The 24,985-nt window shown below is 42.3% G+C and overlaps 1 protein-coding gene across 1 annotated transcript in view; it reads right to left on the reverse strand.

Moving 5' to 3' along the window:
- The window catches only part of MAP7D3 (MAP7 domain containing 3), a 45,031-nt gene extending 28,216 nt beyond the window's left edge, over nt 1-16,815 (reverse strand). The window contains exons 1-4 of the mRNA XM_054214103.1: nt 16,682-16,815; nt 2,994-3,095; nt 2,090-2,170; nt 506-669 (exon numbers count right to left, since the gene is read on the reverse strand). Coding sequence (XP_054070078.1) covers nt 506-669; nt 2,090-2,170; nt 2,994-3,095; nt 16,682-16,763 — 429 coding nt within the window. The 5' untranslated portion in view covers nt 16,764-16,815. The remainder of the gene's footprint in view (nt 1-505; nt 670-2,089; nt 2,171-2,993; nt 3,096-16,681) is intronic.
- Nucleotides 16,816-24,985: the final 8,170 nt, after the last annotated feature.

Genomic DNA, 24,985 nt, shown 5'->3' on the forward strand with positions numbered 1-24,985 from the left:
AGAGTCACTTAAGAACAGTCAACACACAGCTCAAAGCAGCAAAGGGTAACTGCACAACATATAGTAACAAATCGTAATTTAGAAAAAGTGAAAGAATGTGAGCCTCTTGGGCCACAGCGGGGCTCCCAGGAAGCAAGACACAGAATTAAGGAAAGTCTAAGACCTGTGGCCCATGCTGATTTACAAACAGAATCTACAAAGTGCACTGAAAGGAATCTAGAAATCTAGGAATACAGGGTGGGGTTTTTGCTCATGTGAAAAATAACCAGTGGCAAAACAGAAACCAAAGCTCCTAAAGTCCCAAGTGCCTCAGGGATAGTTAAAGCTAGGCTGGGATGGGGAAGGAGCACATGTGTCTATATAGTGCACTGTACAGATGTGAAAAATATGTTCTAATGACTTCACCATTTCCATAACTTTCTATTTCACAGCATTTCAGAGCACATTAACATAGGAAAACAATGTAGGAGTTTCTTTAAAACTATAAAACTTCGATGCGTAGTACCTTTTCCTCCTCTATTTTCTGTTTTCTCTTTTCTTCTACTGCTGCCCTCCGTTGTTCCTCTTTCTGCTTCTGTTCCTTTAGCTTTCTCTGCCGTTCTTCTAACTGTTTTTCATACTGGAGTTTTGCTTTTCTCTCCTTTTCGAGGATTTGTGTCTCTTTGGCAGCTGTAAATTTTTTAAGAAAAACTTAAAGTCAAACTTAACTATTCATTGATATTACAACGCAACTTGCAAGAGATTACCAAGCAAAACTATCACCAGTTAAAGCTAAAATATACAGCAAGATTAGCTTGCAGTGCTGGTTGACACTGCACATGATGACAAACCTGTCAATTCTGTCCCCAGGTTGGGTAGGAACTAGATCCTTTCCTGCCTTTTACTGTCTAGACAGGAATGTCAGGATATGCATATACCCTACATTAAGCATATACTTTTCTTGCCACTGTAATAGTGAAGTCTGTATAAGTAAGTAGTAAGTTGAGTATCAAAGGGCAGAATTTTCTCTGTTGCGATTTTCATTTTTTTAGAACAAGATACAACGAAAAGATTTAAAGCACCAAGTGACAAGATTGGAAAACCCCACAGTTATTGCATCTGAGTTCAAAATAGTTATGTCACTATCCTCCGCAGCCTCCACCTAGGAACAGCTGGGCGCAGTTTAACAGGAAGCTTCAAGTCCTGTGACAAAAAGCTAGTGGTTGAATGCACAGTGGAAGTATTTTCTGTGGCTAGACAGAAGAAATGAACTGAGAGACCAGATAATTACACCAACAACGTATAGGCAATATCAACATATAAGGCCCCCAAATACTTCCGAATTTATATGCATCCTAGTCCTACCCTCTCTCTGTGTTAGGATAACACAATCTTTCCTGTTGCTGCGTGTCTTTGCCTTTATGTGAAAAACAAACATAGAGGCCAGAGAGACACAACTCCTCACAAGCTGGGAGACCAAGACCCAGGACTGCAGGGCATGCTGTGACCTTTTCATCTGCTGCTGCACACGCATGCACTGATTCACGTCACTAACAGCATAAAGCTGGGCAAGAGCTGTACTCTCTTCTCAAGGTCTCCGATTCTTTGCTAAGATAAAGCGTATACTGCTGACACTTCGATCCAGGAGTCATTTCAGTGTGCCAGGAAACAAGGGAAGCAGTGTTCAAGGCAATCAAGCCATTCAACCAGCTAAATCTTTTTTCTGGTTTTCTCTGAATCAGTGTTCCCCAAACCTCAGTCTTCAGGGCTACAGAAAGCAGATCTAAGCTAAAAATTATCATTTCAGAAGTGTTTTTGTTACAGCTTTCAATAAGAAATTGGCTACATTTGCTTGGTGGTCACTAAGAAATGGAAGCTCAGAAGCGACATACAGCTTCAAGAAGCTAAAAATCTCTGGAATGTTCTCCTCTCAAATCTAATACTTCTCCATTCAGATTCAGAGATGGTCACTGATGCAAGACTAAGAGCAGACCTTGTCTCTTTTCCCAAGTAAGCTGAAAAAAGTGACTGAGCAAGGAATAAGAGAGTAAATTATTCCTTTATCACAAATATTTTAGAAAATTTTATTTTCAATGAAACATGAAAATACCATGTTGCTTTTCCCGCTCTTCTCTGCGCTCCCTGGCCAGTCTTTGTCTTTCTTCTGTTCTTAGAGTGGAACCATCTATCACTGTCAAAAGAAAAATTGAAGACACATAATTGTCAGTCATTTTGAACACTCAAATTTAAATAAAAAAGCTGAAAGTCTGTACTATCAAAAGGATAACGGAACTTCCCGAGAGATACATACCACCAAAGCACTGCACACTGTATATAGAGATTAAAGACGTCATCTGAAAGATTCACAGGAAGCCAAATATCCTCCTTTTTCCCCTTTCCATTCCCTCACAACAACTAATCCACTATTTTTAATAGATGCAGCAGAAAGCAGACACAATACGAAAAGGCCCAATGCATACAGTCAAAGGAAAGCCTGAGCAGATGTCAGACATGTGTGATAACATATCCGAATTCAGCTCTGATCCTCATTCTTGTACATATTAATTCCTACGATCAAGAATTACAGGGATCTAGGAAAAGTCAATCTGAGAACAGATAGTTTACCCGTCATGACAAATTCAAAGTGCTGCAGAGTAGCTAGCTTGCAGGCTAAGCAGAACCAAGACTGCTTAAGTCTTTGCAGGTATAAAAACTTGAATTTCAGCAAGAAGTGAACTGGTAACCTGACCAGAGCACAAAAAAAATCATTTATCTTTGTTGTTACGTCCTGCTGAAAAGACACGCAACTGAACTCTGAGCGAGTCAAGAGCAAAAGCCTGCCATCAAAACCAGATCTTCAACGAACCTACAAACCATCTACCAGGTGCTTTTTGCTCTGATGCCTCCTGAAGAAAGAGCATCAAACTTCTTTTTAAATTATGTTTTACTCATTTCCTACTAACTCTCCCTTGTGAACCCAGTACTTCATTAAGAACAATGAACAATAATTATACCTGGTTTAGTTGCTGTCTTTATATTTATTGAGGTCTGGACTGCAATAGGGCTAACGCCACTTTGGCTTCTTCTTTCTTCTGCTATGGCTTGGGCTGCAGCAACTGTGAGAAAGAATCATTGCAGATTAAGAAAAGCTCCACAACCAAACCTCATGAAATAAATATCTAAAATCAAATACATAAAATTCAATAAATAAAATACAAAATATGTAACACTCAATTAGCACTGGTAGAATCATATTCTGATGAGACGCAAGCAGGGAAAGGTTTATGAAGAACTTTCATTATTTTATGATGTGAAGCAGAAAGCGGATTAGCTGCATGAAGTAAACTATTAAGGGATGCTTACAATGTACTTCTAAAACTGGATCTTCAAAAAGAAATTTTAATTATAAATTAGACTCTAAAACAGTAATTTGAGCATTTGTGCAGAGACCCGTTCACCTTATTCAAGTTTCACCAAGGTGAGTACAGCGAACTGCAGGGCTACGACTCCCAGTTAATCATACAGACATGAAATGCTAGCAATATTAATTTCACTAAATAACAAAACCCATTAAGAAGTCAGGGAGACTAATTTACCGTATCAGTTTCCACAGATTTTCTTTCTTTTGCTATCAACTTTCACTTTAACGAATCCCCTTTTAGGGTGTGAAGGTGACGCATTAGAGGGAAAGCAGGCAGGGCACCCCGTAAGACAGCATCTCCCCATTTTCCTGCGCAGCTTTGAACAGGGGTGTCCTCATGGCAGTGACACCTTGTTCCCACCTTGGCTGACAGAGACAGGGACATCAACTCGGGCCTTAGAGAAAAGCCCAACTTTGGGGGCAGCAAGAGAACACACTATGCAATTAACCAAACAGGAGAAAGTAGAAGTCACTTGCTTTAACCAGAACAGGCAATCCACAAAAGTAATGGATAACGTACCGTGATCTCAACCATAATAGACAAATAGTAGAAAATTTTGTGTTACATTTTAAAAAAGATGAGAACAACTTTGTGAATGATCTCAGGCTTCCCTTTAATAGAGCAGTGCAGAATGCACAGGAGGAAGGAAGCGTCTCCCTCTTCTCCACGCATTGCCATGACAACTAGTTGTGTCATGGTAATAACCCTCCCTAAGGCTGTGCCCAAGGACAATCACCTCAGAGTGCTTAATCCCATGTGATGTCAGCAATAAATGCCGATTACAATACTTATTCAGCAACTCTAAATTGTCACCCGCAGCTGTTGCCATGTCTTGAATTAATTTTTCATTGCAGCCCCAAACAAAAGTCTTCCTCAGCTCCATCCCGTACATCTCTGAGGCGCTTTTCAAACAAGTCAGAGACCAGACCTACTGCGACACGGTAAGATTACCAATGGCAAAGAGAACAGCTAAAAAAAAGGGCTCACTGTAATTTCACTACGTAGACCAAAAGTTGGTCAAAAAGCTGATTTTGTACATTGTTGCGTGTCATGTGGATGGGAAACTAGGCCAAAAATTCACCAAGTGGAAAACAACAAAATTGTATATTCTCAACACAGTTAGACCTGAAAACAGCCTGAGGAAAACCAGCCCACTGCAGGATTTTCTGAGAGCAAAGCTATACAGCCAGGGCATTTATATCCAACGACACCTCTGTAAATCACAACGGCTGAAAGAACAGAAGCTTCTTCAAACACCACTGAAAGTTAAGACAGATACCGAAACCCAGCTGCATCTTTCTCCAGTATCCATGAGGATGGGAGGGGAGATGGGGGGCGGACAGACAGACAGACAGAGCCAATGCAGCCCAGCCCAGCGGGAAACGAGCCCCACAGAATAAATTCACCCCACACCTACACCCGGTGTGGTTAAGACCAACATCGGAATTTTGCCTCAACTCTCCAAGTTTAAACATCCAAATTTCCGTAACAAAGTTACAGTAAGAAGCAAGCTGCAATTTAAACAGGCACAATATTCACCTTATTTTACTTGCAGAAGTATTTTACTATTAGAAATCTTGCCGAACAAACCAGTCATCATGGGTGTAGGTCATTATGTATTTAATTATGCGTTTAAAAAAAAATAAACACTTGAATAATGTTCGTGATTAGAAGGCCCTCATATAAAAAATGTGTCATATCTGCAAAGCAATTAGTCAGTTCATCTTAATTAATTAGTTAAGGTTGCAGAAAATTACTTGAGGTTGTATAGAACAGGAAAGCGGGTTACAGAAACAGTACAGCTTGCAAAGGACACAGAGGTGAAAAAAAGTCCAGAAATACTTAGTCAAAGATTTTGTATGTCAGGGGTTTTTTGTATGTCAGTTAAAATACTTACGTTCACTGCTTCAATGCTTCATTATTTGCACACCTTCGTGCTACACAGAAGCAATCCATTTAACTAACAGAAAGTTAGAATGAAAAGTGAACTGGGGATTTGAATAAAAGATTATTAAAGGAGAACAGCCATTGCATCGGATGCATTCCTAAGATGTGTGAGCTCCATTTCACCAAGTCTCAGGTCAACAGACAGGTTTTATGGTCAATTTATGGTCAATTTTATGGTAAATTTACAATATGAAACTGTGATTTTCAAAATCCACATTCTACTACAGTAAGAGAAACTGAACTGCATACTGTTATGCTCTGCAACCTTTAAAAAAAACACAGATTTTATTCTGCTTTAATCTTAAATTTTTTAAATATATTTAAATACTCTTTGCCTGCAATTTTTTTGCCTGCTTTTCCATAATAAATGTAGCAGTCTGCAATGCTGAGAATAATTTTCACAAAATCTAACTATCTGTGTAAAATAAGCCTAATACTTCTGTAATTAATCAGGATACTCCAGAACGGGAAACCCGTTAACAACCATTTCACTACAACCTGTGTCATGTGCGGTATTACTGGGGGATGCCTTCGTGGACGTATTCAGCAAACTTCCTGAAGAAAAATTCTCTTAGAGGCAATTAAATCTCATGTCTATTCCGAGCTTCCCCTCCCACTGTAGTCACTAAAGGCTTTCACAACTATAATTTGTGATCAGCATAATGTGTGTGCTTATTTTACAGTAGTCTACCTTTAAATACTTCAGTTAAAATTAATAAAAGTACAAGCCACACATGTGGCTAATAATAATATTTGCATTCATGCATAATAAAACAGGGTTATTTGGAACAGAAAATGGTTAGGTAATTTGGGAAGCAGTTTTACTTCTGCACCCTCATCACCATTTAGCACTATGTGTCTGGCCAAGCGTATCATGGATAAACCAAACCAACGGAAGCGCCAGGAACCGGCCGCTGGAGAAGGCACCATGCCAGAGAAAGCCAACTCTCCCTTTTCACCTTCCAGCGCTGGATCCCGCTAACCGTGCGGGTACGGTGCTGCCTCCCTCGCGCTAAGCATGCCGGTACTTCCCTTCGCCGATTGGGTTTCCAATATGCCCTGAAGAGACCGGTGCCAAAAATAAAACTTTATTTCTATTTCAGTCCTCGCACTGAGTTAATACCCTTGGTCCTTGCCAAGACTTTCAAAGGACCCACACAGTTTCTGTTCTTAGTAAACCTCATTAGGGACTGATGCAGCTCTGTCCCTCTTCCCAGCAAGGTTTAAGGCTTCCATCCCATCCCCTCTCCCAGTATCTGTGACCTGGACGGGTCCTGCTCCACTCACCCTTCCCTTCCCCAACCAGAGAGGAGAGCAGAACATGCCGACTTTCACAGCAATCCTGCTTCTTATGATTTAATGACTCACCGTGCAAAGCAAACAAAGAAAAACATCCCAGACTAAGCCTTTGAAACAAAAGTTAAGTCTCCTGAATGTTAAGCGTTGTTATGAATCTAAGTGGTTTCATAAAAGTTTAAAGCAGGTAACAAGAAGCCAATAAGCAATTCATAAACCCAAAGTGGACTTCCTAGCAAATTATCTGATTTTAGAGCAAACTGTGTCAAATCTGCAAGATGCCATTTTTGTCTTGCTCCACTTGCAGCTACTGTTTGTCTAGCGGATAGTAATCCTTTTCAGTAGTGCTGGTCAGATACTTTTTCTTGTAATAATTTTTGTCCAGGCTTTCAGGAAAGATGAGGGAAGTCAGCATTCAAGGTTGAGATTTCTGCACAGTGTCTTTTAAGCTGATTTCCACTCACTAATTAACACAGGTTAAGACAAACGGATGCAAGATCATGTATTAGATGCTTTAAAAAAAATCAGGTATTGGTTTTACACCATTACTCCTTGTTTAAAGGACACCAGAAGGAGGATGCACTCTCACACAAACAGGTGGACAATACAGAAAGCTTCTAATGACGAACAGAAAAGCCCTCTCTGTATGTGTTCCTCTTTTCCCTACTTTCCTCCTTCTTTCTGTCATTCCCGGTTGATCCTCACGTCCCATCTTTGGGCTGCAAGGACTGACAGGCTCCACAACCAAACACTTGAGCCTCCCAGTAGGCACCTTCTGACAGACCAGCTGGAAGGCAGATGGTTATCCTGTTTTGTCTGGGCAGTCACCAGATGGGAAGCACACAGATCTCCAGAAAGCAGTGGATGCTGTCTCTCGGCTCCAGCAGGCCAGAAGAGCTTCCTGTCATTTTATCCTTATTCCAGACTCTACTCACAACACTTCCATTCCATATTTACTCCCCTATTTCGTTACTTTTAGGTGCCTTCCTCCCCTTAAGCCCATTTCTGCAGCTAATTCTATACAACAATCTGGTTTTCTTCCCAATGTTCAAGGCAGTTTAGGATGATTTCTTCAGCGAGCATCAATCCCACCGGAGAACTCCTGACACAAGCGTTCCTTTGTAGTATATGAATTAGCAGCTCCACAAGTAAGTATTTGAGACATATTTGCAAGAATGTAAGTTTTTTACTTATCCTTAAACATCCACACTCAGCTTAAGAGCTGGAAACATTAAAAAAAAAAATACTAAATCATTAACAAAATACTACTTATTTCTTATAAGGAAACCTACATAGATATGGCTGAAGCAATCTCAAGACACATTACCGTATTCGTTCAGCCTAGGGCATGATCAGAGGCGCACCAGGAAGGTTGCTAGTTAATTTGTGGGTTGATCTCTGTTTTTCCCTAGGGGAAGCACATCATCTAAACCAAACTTGAATGTAATGCAAGCACAGAGCAAGGAATCAAAATTTGTCCTTAAGCGAACTGGCAGCCATCTCCAAAACCTTTCCACAGAGATGTACTATTGTCCGACAGCCGCATCAGGTGCGTACCACCCTCAGTCCAAGCACTATGGCGTCTTACTGATTCCTGCTGTCACTTGTATTCTCTTATTTCAACCTTGCTCACACTGCTCAGCCAAGAGTTAGGCTTCTCTCTACTGAATGGGAACAACGCTTAAAGAGGACAAAGAGATGTCACCAACTCCTGCAGAAGCCATCACAAGGCTGGGAAGAAGCGCTGCCTGTTCTGTGTACACAGGGCTGACAAGGTAAATCCACTCCCTTCTCTGGAAAAGACAGCTGGCTTCACAATTTGGGGTTCTTCATTAGTAAGGTATGTTACTAATCACCCCTTGAAAGAAATAAAACCGAACCATGGCAGACATTCTATTTTCCATTCACTCATTGACTTTTTGCTGCCTTCACTTTCCCCTTTGCGACTCTTCTTGCTCACGGTTCTCCCTCACCTTCCCAAAGGGACTAGAAAAGGCTTTGCATTCTGCATGATCCACTTGTCACCCCCCCTTTTTTTTCTTTTTTTAAAAGAACAAAATCTTTCACCAATCTCCTTTGATACAATACCACGATTTGTACAAAAAAGCCCTCCAAAGAGGACACTTCTCCAATTCACAAATTCTCAACTCGCTTATTCCCAACTTGCAGATTATTTCACTGCTCTACCTGGCATTAGTTATTAATCTGTTTATTGCATTGTGCTTACCAAGCTTATCTGCACAATGACCTCTCTTTAGAGCCGATGCTTCCTACACAAAGGGTTCAGACACCTTATAGTCCCAATTGTGTTCTTTAGCAAAAAGCCATGCAGTGCTCTTGTTTCTTTGCTGTCTAGAAGCTTAGTAAGACACAGCCACAGGGAAGCCAGAGGTCTGGAAAGGCTGGAACGCTCATTATGTTTCGCAGTGAAAGAGCAAGGCGCTAAGGTATTTGTGCTCTCCGTAAAATTCTCCACCAGAATACATTAAGGCTGCATTTTAGACGTAAAGAGAATATTTCTGCACAAAGTTTCTGTGGGTTGGCAACTACAAACTCTTCTCACCAACAGCAAAACAAACAGAAACTGCTTTCATCCACCTTGAGTGATTTCTTTTAAAGACACATTAGACACTGACTGTAATGCCGATGCAATAAACTATGACTAGAAGTCCTTTGTGAACCTTCCCAAGTGTAACAGAAATCAGTATTTACCTGTCTCTGCATAGTGGAAATTCCAAAATAGCCTAATACACTGGACTAAAATGAAAGCAGTTTATGTAATAAACTTAAAGAGCCCTTACATCATTTCAAGTGGATTCACTGTGAAATGTAGTAGCTATGTGACATTGTGACGTAACTTAAATGCTTATATATAAAGATTTACATATTTTTTTATATTATATATATAAAGATATATATTATATATAAAGATTTTACAGATTAAACGCTCCAAACCTGACAGAATTAGACACAGGTTTTACAGCTACAAGATGAAAAAGGTCAAGTTGTGGAGTTTCAAACACGGAGTAGAAGACTATTACTAGCCACTTCGCTGTACAGATAGATCATTTTCTTTCTTTACTAACACTTTCCAGTGCTTCAGGCTCCTGGAGTAGATTAGAAAAAAATTAACGTTTTTTTGGTCACTCGCATTGGTCTGGCTTAACAGATGTCAGAGCAGTCCTGCTTTTAACCTGCACTGATCAGTTTAGTTCCCACCAAAGTTTCAGCTGAAGTGTCATCAAAAGCCAGACAGCCAGAGATCAGCTAGTTCTGCTTTACTCCTCCAGCTCTGGCCTTAAACTGACTTCTGTTCACGCTCCTGCAGTGTCACGGAAAAAAGTAACTTCAAGACAAACCTCTGCTCTCTCCTCCTCTTTCACATCTGCTTTCCCCATTGTATTATTTCTTTCTTTTATATTGTACTGTCCCTAACGCTGGAAATCAGCTAACTTCTACCCGCCACTTCCCCCTTTCCTGAGCAGTCTGCTTTCTTTTGCTCGCTCCAAGCATGTTCTTGTAAATGCTTTTGTCCTCTTGTTTGCAGGCTGGCTATTGTTTAGTACACCCAGCCCAAACAATGCCAGCAAAGAACACAGCCTAGCACTACAAGTCACAACTAACTTGAGACAAACCCTGTGAAAACACCATTTTGAGCTTTCTTTAGATGGAAGGATAATAGCTCCTTTACATGGTAGCAGTGAAACCTACTGCTTTTGCCTTTACACTTGATGAATTTCTTATGGCAACTTCAGAGCTCATTCAAACACTGTCTCTGCTTCAGAAGAAGAAGGACTGTACTGGCATTTACCCCCAAGAGACCAGACTCAAATCAAATTACTCAATACAGTCATGCACCAGAACAATCTAAGACACTAACAGCTCTTAAAGCAGCAAACCCACTGGTTAAAGCAGGACACAGTGGTACAAAACGTAAAATGAATTAAACTGCAAGTTTTCTTAAAACTGTATGCTTAACCTAACTAATTAATGCTCTGAGGCATTCCACTACAAGTAATATAAGACCACAGCAAAGCAATCACGAACCAGTCTCTACCCCAAAGAGCTTAAAGAATGGGTGAATGAAAAATGACAAATGGGTGTAAAAAACCCAAGCAGGATAAAAGGGCAAAAGAGACCAATAAAGAGATTATATTTTTGCTTAATTCATTACCTAGTGGCAGAAAGTCTTTCAGAGAAATCTGGAAGCAAGTAAGGCGACACATGCTGATCCGGTCTGGAGACAACCATCCTCAGTTTCCAAGGTCCAGAACACAAATTACATATCATTCATCAACACACTGCCACAAAATTATGCTCCTTTAAGAAATTCTCTTGGAAAAACTAAGCAGAGGCTAAACTTTCAAATGAATAACTGTGTTCTATTAAATTATGTTCTTTAAGTATAAAGATCTCTACAGGATTTCTATGTTCTTGTAGCCAATCCCTCTCAGACTTGAGGGGGAGAATTTTAACACTTGGAAGCTTTAAAACACTTGCCCAGAGAAGGTGATTCACAGGCCACTACAGTATCTTTGCTCCCTCCCAAGATTCAGGTCAGTGCATTTAAACAGTAGAGGGTGTCCGTAAATTAAGAACCAGTTAAGCACCCATAAAACAGTATTTTAAGAGTTCCCTGTGAATTATGAAGACAAGAAACACTATGAGGAAAGACAGAGGTATTCCGACCACAGCTAGCAGTAACTGTTGTCTTCAAAGGCAACTTCAGTTGTGGATCCTTCGCCTAGAAAGCAGAAGTTCAAAACTTAAAAAAAAAAAAAAAAGAAAATAATTTAGAAGTAAATAAATGTCAAGCAACCTGGACAGCCTTCCTGAAAAGCAAACGCTTGTGTCCACTGAAGTAGACTGAACACCACAGGCACATGAGGTGGATGGCTGCGGCACAACGCAGGGCAGCTGAGGCTTCTCTTGCAAACAAAACCACATCATTCCTTGTGAACATTTGATTTTTGTTCCATGAATCCCACACTCCAAACAAGTTAATCACCAGCATCTAGAACAGTTCTAATTATTGGAGAGGCATGTGCGAACCCATCGAAAGCATATCATCAATTAAGAATTACCTGGTTGTAAGCCACGTAATTGGAAGCTAAACGGTGCTAATTTATTTGTGGTAGATCAGGAATTTGAAGTCCCTAGTTTGTTTTTAAAATATTACAAGTCATCTGATAAGTCATATTCAGAGAAGTCATTAAAATTGCATGCTCAGAATTTCATTTGTCAGGGTCACAAGGTTCACAAGAGGACTACAAGCGCCTCCAGTTATTTAATCAAGTTTAGAGACAGACAGCAGCATTTGATACCCCTACAATTATGACTAACCCAGAGTATTTGTCCCATTTATCTCATAGGAACCCAGTGCTTTTCTTAATTGCTATCTGTTTTATTTTTGGTCACATTTTACAGCTATGCCCAGTTAGGGATGGTACAAGCCACAGCATCTCCGGGCTCTCACCATTAGAGTTATGATCCTTGCAAGTCATTATTTGTTTAATACTTCCATCTGAATTGAAGCATGGAATCCAAATTTATCGTCTGTAATTTTAACACATGAGGAAACATGTAGAGAATGGAACATTCTGTATGGGAAATTTCCAAAAATACGCTGTATATGCACATGGTTTGGAGACTTCTTTTTTGCCTTACAGCAAGGTGGATATCTTTCCTGAATGCATCTGGAGAAATCTCAAGAACTTAAAGTTTTAAATTAGAATAAAACTTTTTTTTTTTTTATAAACCATTTACAACTAGAAGTAATCTTCAAAATGCTAAGCACATTGCATATATCTTTATGAATCAGCATGACATTATCCCTACTCTGTACTACTGCATTTCCGTGAACAAGAAGAAAACGAAGTTAAAGCCCATAACCACTACAATTACATTAAGTTCTCAGCCTGACTTGGGAATGTTCTCTCTCACCCCTGGGATCTACGTGAAATCCAATTTATGTGCAGTTCTTTGCATTTATCACCTGGGCACTCTGTAAAGCAGCATAACTACTACTTCCATGCAGGGAAAAAAGATGAAGCACAGAAAAACCTTAAAGACTTTCTCCAAAGTCATTACGAGTTTGACCAAACAAGAAACTGAAGCCAGGCCTAGTGAACAGCAGCTGAATGCCCTGGTCACTGTGCCACCTTGCTCCGCAGATGGCACACGTACAAGTCATTGGTACAAACACCACCAAGTAAAACAACAACTGAATGCTGAAGATGCTTTTGCTGTAGCAGCCCCATGCTATCAGAAACCTGGCAAAGGAATAGTTTCCTTGTCCTGCAGCTTCCCAGACAAGTTTTGAAGCCCACCTCTACTCACAACTACTGTGTAAAACCCAAAGGCTTTTAAGGATCCAAATTCAAAAGTAAATTCTTTCTCTCTTCCAGCAAGCAGCTCTGATGCAGAGGTCAATTCATCAGTTTTCAACTGACAGATGCTTCTGGATCCCAAAGCATTTTCTCTAGAGCGCTCTCACCAGTTTCTCTTGTGGGACTTTGTCACCAAGACTCTGCCAAGGAGGTCACTAGTACTTCCATGGGTGTTGGTACAAACTTGTTCGTAAGTTACGTTTTATAACTATTACCTAGAGACCAGACAATTCTGTGTGTGTTCCCGACTACTCGCTTGAGCAATGAAGTTTCACTATGAGTTATCCATCCAGCCTTCTTTTCATGCCAATTCTATATATGTGCATTTGGTAAAGAAGTCGCAAGGAAATGTGCTCCAGGCAAGACAGACAAAGCCAGACAGTGTCACTTACACAGGGAGAAACAACTGATTAGACGGAATGAAGCTGTTATTTTATTAGACGACTTCCAACCAAACTGGGCTTGGCCATGCAGGTCATGAGAATTATGCCTGCAGCTAGATTTGTTGAAAAAGGCACTTAATTTTTGTCCCGTGTCCTGAGACACCTTTCCTAAAGATCATCTAGATCTTGGAAAAGAAAAACATACATATAGCATTTTAATATACTGCTTTTAACAACCTTCACATCAGTGATTCAATACACTAATAGAAATCCTAGCAACAGTCAAGCCAGGCTCTGACAAAAAGCAAATACACACTCTCTACCACTGATACTAGAAAAGACAGAAGACTTTAGTACTTCAGTGAAAATGAAGCTAAAACGATAAATGTAGGCCACAACAGCTTAAATTATAAGTATTTTTATTCTGATTACCCATACTACTCAAGAAAAACCTCACTTGCTGGCTAAACCACAAGTAACTGACTATTCCCCTCTTCTCAAATCTTAACAAGCTCAGCAGTGCTTATGGTATTAGAATATGAGAAAAAAATTCCTCTTCATCCCTGAAGGATGACAGCAGCAAGAACGGATGATAAGAATGGCGTAAGAAACTGCCATTTACACACCAGCGTACAATCACAATTCATTTCTAATGTTAGGCGATGATCACGCATCACTGACAGAAATGTTAACCAGCTTCTAGTTGTAGTAGCAAATGCTGCTTTTTGTCCTTCACCTAAAGGAAATAAGATTGGACAAGAGAATAAGGGCAGAAAATTATTACAAAGGAATAGCAGAACTGACAGAGCAGGCATGATCTGGCCTGCAGAATCTTACAGTTGATACTAAAAGAAAGAGAAGCACCTTTTCCTCACCTCAATACTAGCTTGAATTGGCAAGAAAAAGCTTCTCTTTAAACTTACCACATTGGTATGGAAGTTAGTAACAAGTGGCACCACAGGACTCTACACTTTCAAGGCCTAAAATAATTAACAAGCACCAATCAGCCACAGACCAAACCAGCATCAAGAGGCCGGTAAAAGAGAGCGGAAGCAGGGAACGAGAACCGAGCAGTGTCTTGTAATTAGGACCCACAAAAGGAACCTATGCAAAAGGTAACTACACAGGAGGTATATGTACACACCGCCCAGTCAGACTACCAGAAAGGGCTGTGGTTTCTCAGCAAGATGCTGTAAATTTGTATTTATTGTCTTTAAGCATGAGATTCCCAACCAGAAGTTCACTGGCAAATGACTGAAGGCGCACAGCACTATACTTGTTTTGCAGAGATGTTTGTTCTCCAGGTTGATTAAGATGGCAAAGTACATAATTGCCCACAGACCAGCAGAAACTGGGTGCAAGTATTCTACTTAGCAGGTATGTTGGAACCGAGAAGCTCTCCACGCAGCCAACCGAAGCTTAGAAAGCCAGAAAGTTACGTTCCCCTCCAAACCTGCTGAACGGTAGTGTGGGACCGAACGAGGTTCCTCCTGCTGTCTTATTTTTCTACATCTTCTCCAAACAGCTGCGGTATCAGACTCGGTTGCTGCTCACAACTTCTCCAAACAGCAGCAAATACAGTGGCAATTATCTTGCCGGTTCCACTGTTAACCACCGGATTGCAAGGATGATTTCTAAACATCATTTGCTTTCCCCAGAGAGCGAGGGAGTGCTACTGACAAGAAGGCAGGAGCAGAACTGCAGTGGCGTGCACGCTCGCAGACAGTATTGCTTCAGTTCACATCAGCAATGAGTTCATCTTCTAACAGGGAACTGCTAGAAACGCACTCAATGTAAATTGAAGTTCAGATTCTGGTTCAATGACTTCTGCCCCCTCAGGAAAAAAAAAATAATCAAGGTCTAGCCTTTCCAGGATCCAGTGAGGGGTTTTGGTTTTTTTCTGTTTTTTTTTTGTTTTGTTTTGTTTTTGTGTTGTTTTTTTTTTTTTTAAACAGGATGTGTATATTAGAACACGTGCATATCTAAAGGTAGATGGAGCTGCCTGGTTCAAGGAACATTTCACCTCTGGTTTTGGGACAAAATCTAGGTCATGACAGCTGTCAGCAGATGTGGGTGCCCGTTTTTAGAAAAAACTTAGCAGCCACAGTATAAGTGCATCCAATACACAAAAGAAAACTCAGCAGTTCTAGCCAAGAGGATAAGGATCAAATAGACATGGTCTGTGCAGGTGAGAAGCACTATCTTTTGGCAGATTGTTATCCTTCTGGAGCACTAGACTGTCTTAATTTTGAAAGCAAAATAAAAAGTAATTAAATAATATTTCTGACACACAACACACTGAAGAAAGACTGCCAGATGAGAGTTGTGCATTCAGGACCTTGTACCAGCACTCTTCTTTATGTAATTACACAGGTACATGAAAACAATCAAACCAGAGGCTGTCAGAGTAGTTTTTGTACATAGTCCAGGTTATTTAGCTCAGATCAAACCACGAAGCCCTTTCCTTATTTTTAGTCTGGGATAAGAAAACGTTTACCTTTTCTTATGTCTCGCCCACAAAGCTAACATGTGGAGATGCACCATGAAATTATGCTCGGAACATACACCGTGCCTGCACAATACCCACTGCAGAGTATGGTATTATTAAGGACCTTCAGTATAAATAGGCACATAAGCACACTCGAGGACAAAACCAAAGCAGAGTTTCCTTTAGATCTCCTAAGACGCCGGTTCAAAAAGGTAAAAAATAATTAATTAAAGTGTTATCGAGTGTTTGGTTAGGAATCAATGCCAGTGCCTGTCCCTGCCTCCTGCACGGACACACCGCTGGGACGACCCGCCTGCCAGAGCCGCCAGCCCGCCCGCGACAGCCACCAGAGCCACCAAGTTCAGCCCGCCCAGAAGCGGTGAAAACCGGGCGATTCCGTGTCACGAAGGTGTCCTGCAGCCGCCCCGGCTGCTGCCAGAGGTCCCCGGCCAGCAACGAACACCTCGGGGCGGGGTGGGGCGAGAGGAGGCTCCTCAGCCCCGCAGACTGAGGGAGCGGGGCCGGGCAGCCCCGGCGGCGGGAGGCCCCCCCCTCAGCCCGCCGCCAGCCGGACACAAAGCCCGACGGCCCCACATCCCGCTGCCCCTTCTTCTTCCCCCCACGCCCCGGGAAGGGGGCCGGGCGTCCTGCGGGGCGGAAGGCGAGTGGGGGGGGGGCGGGGGGACGGGACACCCGGCCCTGGGCCGCCGGAACGCGGGTCCCTAGACCCCCCCCTCCATTATTCTTCCCCCCCGCGGCCGCGCTGCCCGCTCTCACCCATCTGCTCCCGCAGCCCCTTCAAAGAGGAGGAGGAGGAGGAAGAGCAGGAGGGGGGCGCCGCACCGCCGCCCTCCGCCATCTTCAGCGCCGGGACGCGCGACTGCCGGCCGGGCAGAAGGGGGACGCGGGAGCGCAGTGCGCAGGCTCCGCGCCGCCCGCCAGCGCCGCCGCCGGGGAGGGCAGGGCAGGGCCGCGACGGGCCGCGCCTCGCCTCAGCGCCCGCCCGGCGCCTGACCCGGCCCCTCAGAGATCCCGCTCGAACCCGGCCCCTCGCACCGGCCGCCCGGCCCCTCACCTCACAGACCCCGCTCGGGACTTGCCACGCCGGGGTGTAGCGAACCGCCCCCACCCCGTCCCACGGGGCTGCCCCCGGCTCCGGCGGCCTGATGGGCCTCCCCTTTGCTCCATCCCGCGGTGAAGGAGCCGTTGGAAACGGCTGCTCCACGGGGCCCGGCCCGGCAGCCCAGGCCACCTCAGAGCGGTACGGGGCCTACTCGCCAACTGCCCGACAGGCCGGCCAATGGCGGTGACTTCTGCCCCCACAACTGCAAATTTACCCCCGGCATTAACGACGATGCATCACCCTCCGACAGGGAGCTCTGGCAGAGGGAGACCTCTCGGCCAGCTGTCCGGGGTAATGAGCCGTTATAAACGGTCCGGCTGTAAACTCACTTTTCCAACAAAGAGGCTCCAGCCAAGGGGAAGTGGGCTGAGCTTTCTGGCACTTCACCAAGTTTTAGGCTCAGCTTCAGATGGGTGGGAGTTAAGAGATGGCTCAGTGGAGTCACCTTGTCACAGCACGTGCAGTGTTGACTTGAAGCAATGGAAAATGTGCATGGCTGGACAAACTTGCAAGGGTTGAGGCTGCCCGGTGCTGCGGATAATTTGCTAAGTTCGAGTGGCCCATGGTCTAAAGGTGAAGCGCATCCTGGAATTTGTCAGTCCTATGGAAGTTTAGGTTCACTGGATTCCCAAGAAACAGCCACAAATGTACAAGTTGGGTTGTACCTGCTGCATAACCAAGTGCTCGCTGGCTCGTGACAGGGTTAAGTCCTGTGTTTCAAGCACCACTGGTTTTGTACGTGTTTCCAAAAGAAGAGTGGAGTAAGGTCCTGCCAGTCAGGAAAAACATCACTCAAGCCTCGTTGAAGGAACTCCCAGGTATCATTCTGTGTTAACTTGAATTTGTCACCTGCCTACTTGGTTGTCAATGGATTGAATTTTGCTGCCTACTTGGTTATCAATGAATTCTGGAATAGTCTCTTCTCATTTTGCCTCTGGGTTTAAGCTCTGGGAAGAGTGAGAATAAAACGGCATCCGTGGCCATATTAAAGGGTAGTTTCTTAGGGCCTTGTGCAGAAAACTCCCCTTGAAGTCATAAATGGAAAGTTTACCTGTCAGAGGTTTGCCATAAATGGGAAGAATGCAGAAAAAGTAGCAGTGAGATCACGTAGTGTTTCAAGAGAATAAAAAGGAACCTTACAAAAATTCAGAGCAGGGCTCTATGTTAGAATATTCAGACCACAGACTTGCCCTGTTCTTTGTTTCTTGTTTGTTATGTTGGCTTTCCCCGCTTTAGCATGTGTGTACAGAGAATCCTTTGTCGGTTGTTTCCTCTCAGTGTTAATAGAATGGCAATTATTATTATTTAAAACAAAAGGTCAGATAAAGGGGAAAAAACCCCAAATATTCTGTGCCAAATTTCCCAAGTTTGTGTTTATAATATGTACTAATAATACCTTGCCACTTAGCAGTCTCAGTGTGCTTTGTACACATGCTGAAATTAAATTTCGCCATTCCACAGAGAGACATTGAGATGTTATCCACATTTTACAGATGAGAAAACTGAGTCACTGAAATCAAAGTCTCTAGGTATGTCATGAACAAAGCAGCTCAGCAAAAAAAACCCAGCCCAGATTTCTTGACTCCTTGTTCTGTATCCATGTCTTTTCCCATCTTTCTTTCATCAACAACTATCAGAAAATAGCATCAAAATGGTTTATATTGATTCTCTACAGCATAAAGTACAATAGGTGTGGTACCAAAAAATGGTTAAACTACCTGATAGAATGTAATTTTTATGTTTTCGCAAGCTCCATAAGTAATGTGTAGTTATGAGGCTGTACTTTCCATATCTGTAAGAATAAAGGGATGTCTTTGAATTTTGATTAGGTTACATATATTTTCCTTAGCTTACAGAATTTCTTTAACACACCGTGCAACAAAAGGAGCCGGTGTCTATTTATCCATTTTTGTTCCTGAGACAATTGACATGGGAGAAATCACTCTGCTGAAGGGAACGCTTACAAATGGAACAGGCAGCTAAAATTAATTTTCAAATGAGATGGTATTTTCTGTTCTTTCCATTTCAACAGACACATATACAAGTGGCCTCAGCGCTTGCAATTTAACCCGTCTGATATTCTGCACATGCAAAGCTTCAGAGTAGAAGGTATAAATTACAGGAAGGGAAATAAACTGACTGCTGCACACTCAGGATATTTGTGGTGGGACAGTGGAGGCTGTAAACTTAAAAGGGCCAAGCACATACAAATTCATGAGAGATAAAAGGCTTCTTGAGGTAGAAGTGGGGCATTGTCCCCTCCTGCTCTCCATACATATCCATACTGCTTGATGTGCATATCTTTTATCTTTAGGCGCACAGGAACCGAGCTGAGAAAATCTGCCCCAATGTGGAAAATGTGTTATGTTTTTCTCTGGTGAGCAGTTTAGGAATGTTTGAGCTAATGTTTCAGCAACTGTAACTGTAACTCCCAACTTCTTTCCTGTTTAACCTTGTTTCTCAGATTTTTAGTTCAGTCATGCAATTACTGCTTATGCATTTTTAGTGGAACTTCATTAAAATTTTGACCTTGCTTGGCTTCAGCAGAGCTTGCAATCATCTTTCAATTTTGCAGCATTTGCAGATTTGATTGCAGTAGCTGATTTATTCTAATCCTTTAAAGGCTGCCCTTTTTTTCCATTGTCCCCGTGGAAAAGTGAATAATTTAATTTTACAGTCATTTCTTCTGTCCTTTTAGTTTTCATGTGATAGCTTCTGACAAATCTTTCAAAAATATTTCAGGCCAAATCACTGATGGGTGCATATTGGCATTATGAGATGAAAATCAATGGAGCCCTGGCACTGCATGCAATTTGAGATTCCAGGGATTGGATATGATATTGGATATGATCCATTTCAGTTTAAGAAATACCAAAATTAGTCAAAGTGATAGTAGCTGCTATTAGTCAAGTAGAAGCTTGCACATGTGATGACCCAAATGCAAAATAAAAATAAAATGCTTGCTCAGAAAATGCTTGAGGCACTGGTAGATCCGGGAGGGTGTTAGAGGAAGAAGAACCCACCCATGAATCTATTTCTTACCCTGTTCTCCAAAGTATCTGGTGTTACACAGTTGTGCTTGACTGGACTTAGTCTGAAATCTGGTATAACAGTTTTTATATTCTAGTTCAAAAAACCAGCCCCCAGATTTCCTGTGAGCCTGCAGATCCTAACCGCTGTGAACACTGAAGTCTCTAATAGTAAAACGTTCATGTGCGTCCAACTTCATTTATGTCGGAGTCTCGCTGTATCTGTATATTTATATCTGTGCATAGGATTTTGAAAAATTATGAAAAAGTATTTCAAAATGTTCTAAATGCAAAAGCACAAGGCACATATTGTGACGGATTATAGTGGGTTTCCTGTGGCGAATGTAACTGCCATGGCCGATAGAAAGAAAATTGGTGGCATGAAAATGACTGTAGCTGTCCAACCTTCTTTCCAAATGGGCTTTAACTGCACATTCTTCTTCATTACTGCCCTGCTGGGACAAGTACCTGCAACAATCTGTGTTGCTAATACCTCTGTACTCTAAGGACCTCGTTTCTCAGTCTTGGCTCAAGTTGACTTGTATTTATCCGGGTGAATAATCCCTTAGATGTAAAGTTATCAGCCAATATTGCTTCATATAGAGATACAGAATCAAACCCTTAGTTTGTCCTTGGCCCGGTATGTTTATTAGTTACCTGGATGACAGAATGGATAAGCACTGCTGATATGGTAGAGGACAAGCTTAGAATTCAAGATTATCTTGAAAGTTAGAATTACAGTCCAGAAGAAAATGAGGAGAAATACGTACTGATGCAAGATAGAACATTTAGAGAGGAATAATTAATTGCAGAACGACAAGGCAGAGAACAGCTTGCTAAATAGCAGATAGAGCAGAAAATAATCTGGACTGTCACAAGCTAGGCATGAGTCAACAGAGCCATGGTATTGTGAAAAGGGAAGCGCCTGCCTGCGAGCACGGACAGAAAGGGTCACCTCCTGGACACACAGCGGTCCTCCGCGCAGCTCAGCAATGGGAAGACATTGCAGGACTACTCTTGTGGAAATATACAATTGGAGAAGATCTGGAGGAAGTCAACAAAAACAATGAGAAGATAGATGAGGAAAGTGAAAGAATTGGGATTTTTCTTTTTTTAGTCCAAAGAAGAGACAAATAAGGGTGATAATCTGCTTGCTTTGACCGAAGCAGAGAGAATAAAAGGCAATAGACTTGATTTTAATCAGGGAAGATGAATGGTTCAGTTTAAGGAAAACATTATCAGGTGTGATAGATTGCTGGGGAAGTGGTAAAGCTCCAACACAGGAGATCTGTCGCTGGATGAGCCCAAAAAGGCAGGTCTGATGGGAGGGCAGGAGGAGGGACTGCGTGACCTCTTGAGGTCTTCTCCAGCTCTTGAGTTTTTGTGAGTCTAAAATTCCTGCGTGTGTGTTTGGGGAATATTGGCCAGAACAAGTATTATTCAATGCAAGGGTTGCAGAACTGCCTTCTAAATTTAGATAGAGCATAATAAGCGGTGACGTAAAATAAATAAATAAATGAGTTCAAGTGAAGACACCATGATCGTGTGTCTACCTTGGGTAGCAGAAAAGGTTTGACACTTCAGTGCGTGACACCAGTTCTGTATCTTGGGTCATCCTTTGCTGTATAATAGTTTTGTAAGGACAGGACACCAATTTATACAGAAAGGAATAAATTGAGAAAGAAAGTGCACACATAATACATGTGGAAACCGGTCCACTCTTTTCCTGTCTGTAATCCTCTGCATGCCCACCACTTCTCATTTCATAGAATAACACCTGTGCGTTGCCTTAGCATACGTATTCCCTTTGAAATCCAAATTTTAATTATTACTGGGGTTAACATACCTTATCTTTTCAGCATTTATGTACCTACCTATTTATTTTATGGTTTTCCATCAGGCAGAAGGTGTCTCTGAGGTTGTCAGTTACTGTATTTAGATGTGTGTATGTGTGTTTATATGTATGTGTGTGTCTGGTAGGTTGAGCACACTGAAGATAGCAAAAAATAATGGTAAATAATAGCAAGTTTAGCTCTTGGGCTAATTTTGTGAAAGTGACTGCCTAAACAGCATGTGTAAAAGCTACATCTGTTCAACTAAACTGAGATGCTCTGTGCTCACCTGCTCGCTGCATGTGTAGACACCTAATGCTCTCATCACTAGCCATTCATTTGTATTGCCACAGTGTTTAGGAGCCTGCAGTGATAGCAGCCAGAGACAGCAGTAGGCTACTCTGTGCCCCAAAGAACCTAAATGTGGTCCAGAATTTGTTGCATGATCTGTGGAGCAGCTGGCTAATTTTTTAAATAGTTTTCTTACTTGTTTCTGTCTTGTCCTGCTCTGATTTGGAGGAGTACGTTTCCCAAAGAAAAAGATTAAGGGGAATTAGCTCAGTTAGTTTTCTTTAGGTACAAATCCCATCCCACTGAGTCATTGTACAAATGCTGCACGGGCTCTGCAGATCCCAGCATTTCCCTTTGCCTACAGCACAATCTGGTAATTATTACTGAATCTTTCGAAATTATCCAGAATTTTGATGTGATTACTGTCAATGGCACTAAGTCATACAATATCAACAAGCTAAACACTGATATCGTAATCCTTATCACTTCTAACACCAAACAATTTAATCTTATCATCATGTGCTGATGAGATAATATATTCCAGCAGTGGCTTTTTATGAATATTGTATTGTTCCAAGCGGTGTTGAGATAGAACACCATTGTGGAGAGTTACAGTATTATGCTAACAGTGCTGCACAACTGACTGAGAGGGCATTTTTGGGAAGACTCTTAGATGACTCCTCAAATCTGTGTAATGATCTATAATCCTTCTGATTGATCCCTGCCTAGAAGTGAGTACTTACAGGAAATTGGAGAATACAGAATAATTTTTCAGTTATCTGAGCGTGACAATATTTCTCAGTAACTCAACACTGCTTAGATGTTTTGCTTTCTGACAGCTCAAAGGTGGCTTCTTTTGAAAGATCAGTTTCCAAAGCAGCCTCCTTGGACAGAAGGGAAGAGCAGTCAGTCATGCTAATTTTATTACGTGCAGAGCTCCTTGGCAGAGCAGAGGAGAGTCCCTGAAAACTGCCTCACTGCTTTTGGAAAAAGCAAAAATAAAGAGCAGATTGTAGTGATGAGGGGGAAGGATAGAAGCTTTGAAGTCTTTGCTTTCCTAAGTTGCTGTAAGATATTTGCTTGGAGTTTGGAGAGTGGCTCCGTCCGCAGTAAGAACGAGATTTGTCAGGAGCAGCTCCCATTTCCCAAGCTGCTTGTAGACCTTTTGCATCATATTGCCACCTGCTCTTCCTAGATTTCTCGGCAGGTCTTGATTTAATAGCCTCATTATATTTGCCTTGATTCCCTGTGCAACTTCAGTACAGGCAATGTGCAGCCTTTTTCCCAGCTATTCCTATGCCAAAGGAAAGGGAACCCCAGCCAAGGCAAACCCCAGCAGGGACGGTTCCACTGCCCTGCTCACCGAGCGGGAGAGAAGGAACAGCAAAAACCCACAAAGCCTCAAACACCCGATAATGATTTTACTAACACACTTAATAGAGCTGGAGCTAATTTAATCCAAATTTCATCTTCCTGCAGTATTTTGGGATTTACCTACCTGAAAATCCCTCCTTTATCCCAATGCCACCTAGCTGCTGTTCCAAGCAGCTTGTACGGGGACCCTTCCCCTACACATGGGAATGGGCACAGACAAGTTGTGTTTTAGGACGACTGTGTCCAATTTGTTTTCCTCTCTGCCAGAGGCCAAAGATACTCGTGGTGTGAGATGGATGCTGTTAGGAATGGCACAATAAAAGACTATGTGTGTCTGGCACAGAGAGGTGCTGGCTGCAGTCACAGTGTTGAGACGCTGTGGTTCCGTTTCTTGTCGGGGAGTTACAATCTGTTAATTCTGCTGCAGAACTTGCCTCTCCCCATTGAATTAATCCAACCGTACCAAGTTCAATATGGGGTAAAAGCTGCGGGTCCTATTCAGCAGTATCAAGAAAGATTTTAGCCTGTGGATTCCTTAATCAGCTTTTAAAGACCAATTTCATATTGAAATAACGCTTGGGCAAACACGGAGTAGTTCTTTTTGGTAAGAAAAGTATTTAGAGGAGAGGCTTAACAGTATAGTTGTTCCTGAAACCTACGGTGTTCCTTCCTGTTTTGGCTTGGAGATTGCTGCTTTGGCAATTCCCGCTGGCTTCTTACCCGGCATGGAAAGCCCCTGGTCTCGCAGGCTGTTCTGCCATAGACCCTACCTTGTCCTCCCATGAAACGGGCCCTCTGCTCCTGACCAGCTGAAGGAACTGAAGTGGGATTCTGCATATCGACTCGCCAGGGACAGCGGGAGGCCCCTGCCACGGTTTTAAGCTCTAACACTGTGAAGCTCCTGTATTCCAGCTCAAAAAGAGGGCATGGAGATAAATGACTCTAGTGTTTGTTTGTTTGTTTTGCCTAAAGAAGCTTCTTTGTAAGCGTATTCCACATGAGTATTCTTCTGTCCACGTAAAATAGATCCCTTGTGTCTGAATTTAAGTCTCTGTATATTGTTACTTGTGCAATGATTTAGAAATACTTTAGAGCCATTATCTAGGAGCTTTTATGACTTCTCTCACATATTTCCTCTGCCTCCCTGCACCCACACATCCATGCACACATAGCGAGAGACGCAGGGGCAGATTCTGCTCAGGCTTCTGCTCATTTTACACAAACAAAACTCTCTTTTTACACTTTTTTTTCCTCCCTGAATTTAACCCAAAAGTCAGTTTTGGACCCATTAGACAGCTCTTAGTAAACACGAGGACCTCAGACTCTGGAAGTAGCGATAAGCAGTTAGATTTGGAGCTGAGAGCCTTAAAACACAAGCATCAGCCCATCTGTGGCTGGTTTCCCTGCGTGGTAGGGTTGGTTTGTGAAGTTG

Source organism: Rissa tridactyla, chromosome 9 (assembly GCF_028500815.1).
Source record: "Rissa tridactyla isolate bRisTri1 chromosome 9, bRisTri1.patW.cur.20221130, whole genome shotgun sequence".
NCBI lineage: Eukaryota > Metazoa > Chordata > Aves > Charadriiformes > Laridae > Rissa > Rissa tridactyla.